The following is a 9,317-nucleotide window of genomic DNA, read 5'->3' on the forward strand; positions in this document are numbered from 1 at the left end:
TTCATTGTTTTCTGCTGCATGAACTGCTGTGTTTGCCTTGGAGCCAGCGGAATATGGACTGAACCCTCCAGTAACTGTGAGCTAAATAAACCTTTCCTTCCTTCATTTTGAATGTCAGATATTTGTCCCAGCAACAAGTAAAAGGTAACTAAGAGACTGTCCTATTAATCAGCTGTGAAACTGTCTCATTCATAATTATTTCTCAATAAAAATTTTTTTAAATTAAATTTAAAAAAAGAAAAAAACAAATGCAGGAGTACAACTGAAATGCAACCACCTATTCTATTAGTGAACCATAATCCTGCCTGATCATCTAAAGATCAGGAAGGACAGAAGAAAGGCCCCTGAAGGTAATTCACTGCCCAAAACAAACACAAACCAAAAATGCAGTAGGAGAAAACAGAAGAGAGAATTGTTTGAAAAATAAAGTAAGTACATTCCAATAGATTTAAGGCAATATGAGACCTATAAAAAAGAACAAGTTACTCAAAAAATAAAACAAGCAGAAAAGAATAAAAAGTGCCATGGAAATATACATAAAAAAATAAAAATAAAAAAATAATTACTTGTTATGCTCAACTACATTTAATCATATTTGTAGGCTAGTTCTATGTATATTTTTATTTTCTTTTCTTTTTTTTTTTTTTTTAAAAAGACACATTTATTCAGCGTCATGATCAGACTATTACATTTAGCAATCAACAGCATGGGTGCAAAAAAAGGTCTACATTAAAACCCTTTGTTGGAATGCTTTACACTTTCCACAGAACAGAAACTAAAATAACCTGTTATACAATTAGTCACAAATACAGTCCTCGAGTTTTTTGCCCATACGCATGAGTATTGTCTAAAACATGTCTTCTTTGTAGCAGCTAGGCCCTGCCACCACTGTGCTTGGCTGAGTTCACAAATCTGTTGTAACCTGTAGCTTCCCTGTCACTTCTCTGGCTCTCCTCTCCTGCTAAGCTTTGTTTCCTGGAAGTGTTTAAAACCTTCTGCCACTGCCATAGCTACTGCTGCTGCTGGAGCCACCATAGCCACCTTGATTTCGTGGTTTGGTAAAATATTGGCCTCCACCTCCATAGGGCCCAGAGCTTCTGCCTCCAAAGTTTCCTCCCTTCATGGGTCCAAAATTTGAAGACTGACTGTTGTAATTGCCAAATTCATTATAGCTTCCACCACCTCCATAATTGCTTCCATCATTACCAAATCCATTGTAGCCATCTCCACTGCCACCATAACCACCCCCACCACGGCTGCCACCAAAGCCACCTCGACCACTGAAGTTTCCTTCGCGACCGAAACTGTCATTGCCACCAAAACCTCCTCCACGACCACCACCAAAGTTTCCAGAACCACTTCGACCTCTTTGGCTAGATGAAGCACTAGCCATCTCCTGCTTGGACAGGGCTTTCCTCACTTCACAGTTGTGGCCGTTCACAGTGTGGTATTTTTGAATGACAATCTTATCCACAGAGTCATGGTCATCAAAGGTTACAAAAGCAAAGCCCCTCTTTTTTCCACTGCCTCGATCAGTCATAATTTCAATCACTTCGATTTTTCCATATTGTTCAAAATAATCTCGTAGATGATGTTCTTCAGTATCTTCTTTAATGCCACCAACAAAGATCTTCTTCACCGTTAAGTGGGCACCTGGTCTTTGAGAATCTTCTCTTGAGACAGCTCTCTTTGGTTCCACAACTCTTCCATCCACTTTGTGTGGCCTTGCATTCATGGCTGCATCCACCTCCTCCACAGTGGCATAAGTGACAAACCCAAAACCCCTGGAACGCTTGGTGTTCGGGTCTCTCATTACCACGCAGTCTGTGAGTGTTCCCCATTGCTCAAAATGGCTCCTCAGACTCTCATCAGTTGTTTCAAAGCTCAGCCCTCCGATGAAGAGCTTCCGTAGTTGTTCGGGCTCCTTGGGAGACTCTGACTTAGACATGACGGCAGTCGGAAGAGAGCCTGATGATGCTTCCTCCGCGGTGTCCACCAGCAGAAAGGCTATATTTTTATTTTCTTTTCATTTTTATTGTTTTTAATCCTATTCTTTTGGTCAAAGAATTTTAAAACTGTTGAAATTTAATAGATCCTTTGTCTTAAAGTACATGCTAAATTTTGTTCCTAAAATTTGCTTTCTTAAAATATGTAAGTATTAATATTATTCTTTATATGTTAAACCATTAAAAGTATGAATCATTTATTTAAAAAAAAAGTTATTTAAGTCAGGCTACTGGGAACTGAAGGACACTGTAAGTGCAAAATATACACCAGCTGCGAATGAATAAAACCCCAAGTAGTAGGGATGCAGTAGTAGGGATCCAGCTGCTGCAGAGCATAGAGCCGCGGAGGGCTCATGCTGGTGGCTGTTTCCTAGACAGCTCCGGCTTGATTCAGAGCTGGAGCCAACTGCGGTGTCTGTGCTCATGGTGGCCACCAGCTGCCTCTGTGGAGCTGACACCAGAGTGTATTTGGGGGCAAGTTGTGGGAAGGAGGAAGTCCAGGAACATAAAAGATTACATTGTTAACAGAACATCCCCCCCCCCAACCAGGGATTGAACGCAGGCCCTTGTGCTTGCCAGGCAAGCACTTATTCTACTGAGCCATCTCCCTGGCCCTAAAAGATAACTTTTTTTTTTCTTGGTGGAACGGGGGATTGAACTCAGACCCTTGAACTTGCTAGGGAAGTGCTTATTCCACTGAGCCATGTGTGCCCGGCCCCAAAGATTACATTTTGAAGAAAATAAAATCAAAGGAAAGGATAGGATTTTATACTCATTGTACCTGGCGTGTTCGTCCTTGGTTGAGTAACTTCAGTTGTGCTGTGCGTCAGAAGTTCTGGTCTGGAAAATAAAGCTGGTATTAACAACACAGCATTTAGGAACAGCAGCCCTTTCCCACACAGCCACACATTGCTAACTGTTCCTAAATATGGCCCAGGATCCTTTCCTATGCAGCAAAAATAAAAGCATTTTGGTGACTGTATCCGGAAAATAGTAGTTTGCACACAATTCATGTGAGATTACATGGATGTTCTCAAGGGCATTTTATGATTAGAGTACAAAATAGTCACTTTTTCCTCCAAAGTAACTCAATTTTTTTCTTTTTAAAAGCAGAGTCTGACTACATAGTCCAGGACAGTCTCAGACAGGCTGTGTAATCCAGACTGACTTCAGATTCTCTACCTTCCTGCCTCAGCCTCCCATGCCCTGGGTTTCAGGTATGTGGTACCATAGGTTGGCCCTACACCACAAAATAGCTAGAAATAAAAATTATTAATAGGGCCGGAGATATGGCTCAGTGGCACAGTGCCAAGCACAAAGTCCTGAGTTCCATACTGGGTACAAAACAAACAAAAAAGTGAAGTCCTCCTTCATGCATCCCTCAGCCCCACCAAAGTGCACAAATGCAGGACCACCGCACTGGCACAGAAGCCCGAGCCTGGGTGTCAGCACTCCTGTGAACACAAGGGGCCTCCCTTCCCATCCAGCACCTGGGCCACCTTCTCTGTTGGCCTTCAGAATCAAACCAGAATCCCCTTCCTGCCACACAACGCTAAGACTGTCCCAGGATCCGCAGGCTACTGCTTTCCTTCAGGCCACACCCCACTGCACCCTGCACCCAACAGCACCCATCCTGCAGCGCATGATTCAGACAGTAGAACACTGGATCTTCCAGTCCCCTGCATGGATGGCCCTATCCTCTGTTCTGTGTGCATAGCTGCCCAGCCTGGACCTCCAGGCTTTTCCCCTGAAAATACTCTCCAGTACTACACTGCACTGAACTTTGGATGAAGGCTCTCAAGGACAAGGTTCAAACAGAGTCAATACTGGGTATCTGCTGCTTGCACCATGTAAATACCTGTGTAATACCATTGAGTCTAAATGGACTACTATGACTCAAAATCCAGAGAGAAGTCCTGTGAAAGGGATTAAAAGGCCTGTCTCCACCAAATCCACCTTTAGGAAACACCTTAGACTTGTTTCTTTTTTTTTTTTTTGTATTTTAGGGAAGGGTCTACAGGGTGTTCAGGGTCTCACTACTAAATCGGACTCATAGTGATCCGCCTGTTTACAGCCTCCCAAGAGCTGGGATTACAGGCGCACACCACCATGCCCAGTTAGACTTGTTTCTATAGACAATAATCTTACCTTTTGATAACAAATTTGATTCGATTGCCCACTTGAATGATTTTTTCCAGCCTTGGGATGCCATACCACGAGGGACTTCGGAAAGGAATGTTTTCTGGTAGTCCTTCCACATACAGATCATTGGGATGGGCCTCAAATTTTTGGTATGGGACAGCCTTGGCTTCTGTGCTTCCCAAGGCTTCAGCTGAAGATCAAAGCAATTCAGGGGGCTAAGTCTGTACTGAAATGATATTTTGGTACAGTCCAGAGCAAGGTACATAGCAATTTTTTAAAATATTGGAAACATATTTACTAATTATTAAAAGAGATGTGATCTATAAAGATTAAGCTTTTTTTCAGCATCAGAAGGGATGAAAGGCAGAGGGGGTGTGGCGCCCATGCCCGTAGATCCCGTGAGGATCTGTGCCCAGACACTGATGAGGAAGCCTGGGCAGCACAGTGCAACCACACTCCCATCAAAGTGAGGAACAGGAGAAAAGGAGGACCACAGAGGACAGCAGCACATGAACACCACCACACGCAGCTGGAGGGACACCGCAGGCACCGCGCGAGGACGCCCAGAGTGCGGCTGCACTGCTGACCACTAACCCCTTTCTGGCTCTGCACGCCCCTGTCCTGCACCCCTCTTTGCAGGGCTGGGACTAGGAAACAGGGCCTCCCCTGTGCTGAAAATGCTCCACCTGAGATACAATTCCAGTCCACGATTCCTGAGTTCTAGTTTCATACCCATGATAAAGTGAAAAATTGGCCAGCTCTTCTTGGGGTAAACTGGCAGCTCGTTCTTCAGTCAAAAGTCGCACGCTCTGCAGCCACCACAACACTCTCAGACATGGCTGCTTCTGTAAGAAGCTCAACCTGAGAGCCACACCGGAGGGCGGAGCTAACAGCTGCTCATGGGGATGCTCTTTATTGCCTGCCGCCCCCACATCAACTGTGAAGACGCCACTGTGACAGGGATGATGAGTTTCCAGGGGTATTAACACTTTAGTATTAAAAGCATAATTAGTAAAAACAATGAACACATGGATTATACAGAAAACATGTTGGGGACTAAGTCTAAGGACTAAGCTCAGGAGTTGTACTAAAGAAGACTTGGCATCTTACAGCTCTCTTGAACACGAGAGCACAGGAAGACTTGGCTTTCAGGACAGAAACCAGAACTTCAGCTCACAGGCATCTGTTCCCACCACAGCCCCACCCTCGACCGCAGCCTTCCTTACCAGGCCAGTCTGAGGTACTTCAGTGCTCTTCTAGAGTTCTAATTTGATGAGGGTCAACCTATGTTATGTGATCAAAATGCTCAGAGATTTTTGCTGGCTTGAAAAACATCTTCAGGAAATGGATTCCTACAATAAGTATGTGCTGAGCTCCTGCTTGAGCCTACACAGGGGGCCAGCCTAACCACAGCTTCTGTTGGGACACTTGGGGAAAACTTCTGCTACATGGTGACATTTGTAGGGATGCGGCAGGAGCATTGCACACACTGAACCAGGGTAGAACAAGTGCCACCCTACAGTTCTGAGAGCCATCTGGCTGCACTGGGACCTGGTGGGGTTACAGTCACAGCACTGAACAAGAGGTAGTAAGCAGGATGTGTTGTGGATGCAGAATCGCAAGCCTTGCAAGACTGCATATAATGGGCTGGGAAAATAACTCAGTAGCACAAGCACCTATCTATCAAGTGCAAGGTTCGGAGTTCGATCCCTAGTACCAAAAATAAAATAAAATTTTAAAGATTGCATGTTAAATGGAGAAAATAAACCACTGGGGAGACTGGGAGAGAAACATGTTAGAGATAGAAATCAAAAATGCCTAAGGTCGTGTGAAGCCTGAGGATCTATCAAACAGGTGGGCAAATATAAAGATCTGGCATTAGGAGGTTTCTGAGCCAGGAAGTGAAGACTGAAGTCATCACAGCTGATGTACTACTGTGTTGAAACAGGATGGAAAACACAAAGAAAGAAAGAGAAAGAGGGCTCAGGGCCAAGCTCCACGCTCTCAACCTGAACCAGTAAACTATGGAGAGATGAAAATAGCACACTGAACATGAGATGGGCTCAAGAAGAAAGGCCAACAAACAACAAAGCTGGAAAACTTGAACAGTAGAAGAGAAAATGGTTTTTATAGTTACAAACCAAACCCATGTATTATCAGTCTTTGTGGATGAGTTTAAGCAGTAAGACAGGCTGGGGGGTGTGGTACAGTTGCAAAGCAGGTGTTTGGTATGCACAGTGCCCTGGGGTGACATGGGGGTGCTGCTGAGGGGAGTAGGTCAGACACTGGGTCCCAGTGCCTTCTCAGATGGCCAGTGGATGAGTGTGCCCACACGTGTGTGTATGTGTGTGCGCATGCAGGTGCACGGCTGCATGTGGCCTACTATTGACGCTCCCTTCTTTACAGGGCAGCAAGGCCTGAGAAAAGGATCGCCAGCTGAGAGAGACCACAGCTGCGTCAGCGACAAGTCCTCACTCAGGGCAGCGATGCAGCACGGCCGCAGAGGCCTCGGCTCGCCTGCACAGAGCTGGGGTGCAGCCCAGCTCTGCTCAGAAGAGAGAACAAAAACAATGAAGTTTCTTTATTCACTGCCCTTCCGTACAGGATTAAATTCTGTAAATAAATTCCTACTAAAAAGCAGTAAGAAAAACATGGATGTGAATCCAACTTCATTTGCTTTCTGGAGGTGAAACAAAATTTTTTAAATATTACATTATTCAGAAATACAGTTTAGTCACAGGGAAAAGCAGACTTACCAAATTTTTTGCAGAAAAGCTGATCTACCATTTTTCTTAACTTAGTGATTCTGGCATACCATTCTTCCTTCACTGTAATAATAAACACAAGAAAGTTTCAATTTGATTACTTGAAGCACCTACACTATTAAATATAATATATATATATATATATATATATATATATAAAAGAAAAAAGTATTATAATCCCTGTCTGTGACTAAAATTATTCCTAAGATTTCACAATGTAGTTACAGAAACAATTATGACATAAAAAAAAAAAAAGGAAATTCAAGGTAATGAAGAGCTCGGGTTGCCAGAGAACAGCCACAGGCAGGATTCTGGAAGGAGAATTTATTGCCATGACAATGTTAGTAACACTTCTACGACCCAAAATACCAACAATGCGGGCTCCCATGTCTTCCCGCCCATTCCATTCCAGAGCAAGCAAACGAGACAAAAATTAAGGCACATTTGCTTCAAAAACACCTAACAAGAGAAATGGCTACATGTTCTACAAGGTAAATCTTTGTATATCCTACATAAAACATAAAACACATTTGATGAACAATCATCCAATAGATTAATGCAGTCTCAGATAATGACCTACTTAATATACTAGAACCTAATTCTTTTAATTGATTCTATTTTGGAATTCGATGTTTACATGTGCTTATAATGGGTTACTAAAAAAATGAGTTCATTATTTTAGCACACTAGGCAGAATGCTTCCAATGTGTGCTCTGTAGAAGGCACGTCATTAGTATAGGTGGGACGTCACGTACGTGGAACAGCTTCTGACGGGCCCCAGAAGCCTACCTCCTGACGCCGGCTTGTCAAGTTGTAGATCTTCACGCGTTGAGTTCAGAAGCTCGTGTCTGGAAGGCGAAGGAGACACTGAGTACTCACAGCACAACACCCCGCACAGTGGTAGCCACTGGTATGTACATAATGTGCAGTCGCTGAGCTGGGTGTCTAATTTTTTTTTTTTTTTTTGTATTTTAGGGAAGGGTCTTCAGGGTGTTCAGGGTCTCACTACTAGATCAGACTCAGAATAATCTGCCTGTTTACAGCCTCCTAAGAGCTGGGATTATAAGTGTGCACCATCATGCCCAGTCTCAAATGCTGTCTCAGCATGCCCCGGGGACGGGGAAGGCACGGCAGGCCCGGGGCTTGCACCCCCAGCCCTGGGCCTGCTTGCAGGTGCTTTAATCCACTGAGCTATTTGGCCGGCCCAAAGCTCGGTATTTAAAAAGAAAAGAAAATCTGCATTCCTGAGCACAACTAACACATTTGTGACAGGGATATGATTTGTATGCTTTTCGACCAAGCAGCTTGTACCCACTAGGTGACTTTTTGTTAGTAAAAAGATTAATTAAAAGTGATTAGATCCATTTGTACTACCAGCACTTCAAGCTGGTGGAAACGTGTCAAACTTAATTTTGTCAAGTTTCTACAGAGTAAGAGAACAATGACAAGTGAAAACTGACATGTAAGTTGTGCCACAAATCATGTGTCCTTACTGCAAAAAGAGGTACTTTTGCAAACCAAAGGAACTTTACATTTTAGTCCAGGCTGTTCAATTTCATATTACATTGAAGACTACTACCCCCTCCACATATCTATAAACTGGGAAAGAATCCTAAATCTATTTTATTTATTTTACTTTTTTTATAGAATCTTTTTATTTGCTACATTGCTATGCAGCTGAAATCCTGCATTTGATACTCTGCAACCCCCAAAGTTACCATTTTAGTCATTTATTTATTTATTGGCAGAACCAGGGATTGAACTCAGGCCCTTGTGCTTATTCTACTGAGCTATCTCCCCAGCCTCCCTAAATCTATTTTAAATCCATACTTGTAGGGCATGACATTTTTTAAAAAATAATATCCAAACATCTCACCCAACATAATTAATAAACCACTGAATCTCTGCTATCGATCTTACCTCTCTCTCCCTCTAACACTGTCTGGTTGCCCACCTTCCTTGGGGCAGGGCAGGGCAGGGCAGGGGCCAGCAGAGCCAGGACTATGCCACTCCCCAGGGGATGTCAGGAACACACATGAGGTTACACCAGAGAGATACACACTATTTGAACAGTATTAATAGGCTGTGAAGTAAAGCATTTGCTAAGCACTATAAAATCACCATCTGACTTAAAGTAATGTTTTACTAATAAGAAGCTTACACAACACATACCAGTAATTTAAAAAGGAAACCAAAAGCAAAAGTAATCAAAGTGTATTCTTGCTAAATGACTTGATTCTCGAAAATTAGTTCCTTAAAAAAACCCACAGGATTCGACCCAGGCTGCAGGCCCAGCAGGGAATCCTTCAGCAGAATTCCCTGCAAAGAAGCTAGAGGCAAGACCCACCCAGCTGATTCAGGAGCAGAACATCTTCCCAGAGAGACAGAAAGGGTTCAACTCTAA

The 9,317-nt window shown here is 43.4% G+C and overlaps 1 protein-coding gene across 11 annotated transcripts in view; it reads right to left on the bottom strand.

Annotated features, from left to right (window-relative positions):
* The window catches only part of Gtf2i (general transcription factor IIi), a 118,563-nt gene that overhangs the window by 28,543 nt on the left and 80,703 nt on the right, over positions 1–9,317 (bottom strand). For all 11 annotated transcript variants that reach the window (XM_023714475.1, XM_004630419.1, XM_004630422.2 and 8 more), the window contains 4 exons: positions 7,703–7,761; positions 6,905–6,976; positions 4,155–4,338; positions 2,788–2,846 (listed from right to left, as the gene is read on the bottom strand). In XM_023714475.1, coding sequence (XP_023570243.1) covers positions 2,788–2,846; positions 4,155–4,338; positions 6,905–6,976; positions 7,703–7,761 — 374 coding nt within the window. The remainder of the gene's footprint in view (positions 1–2,787; positions 2,847–4,154; positions 4,339–6,904; positions 6,977–7,702; positions 7,762–9,317) is intronic.

Source organism: Octodon degus, unplaced genomic scaffold (assembly GCF_000260255.1).
Source record: "Octodon degus isolate 3935 unplaced genomic scaffold, OctDeg1.0 scaffold00035, whole genome shotgun sequence".
In the NCBI taxonomy this organism is placed as follows: Eukaryota; Metazoa; Chordata; class Mammalia; order Rodentia; family Octodontidae; genus Octodon; species Octodon degus.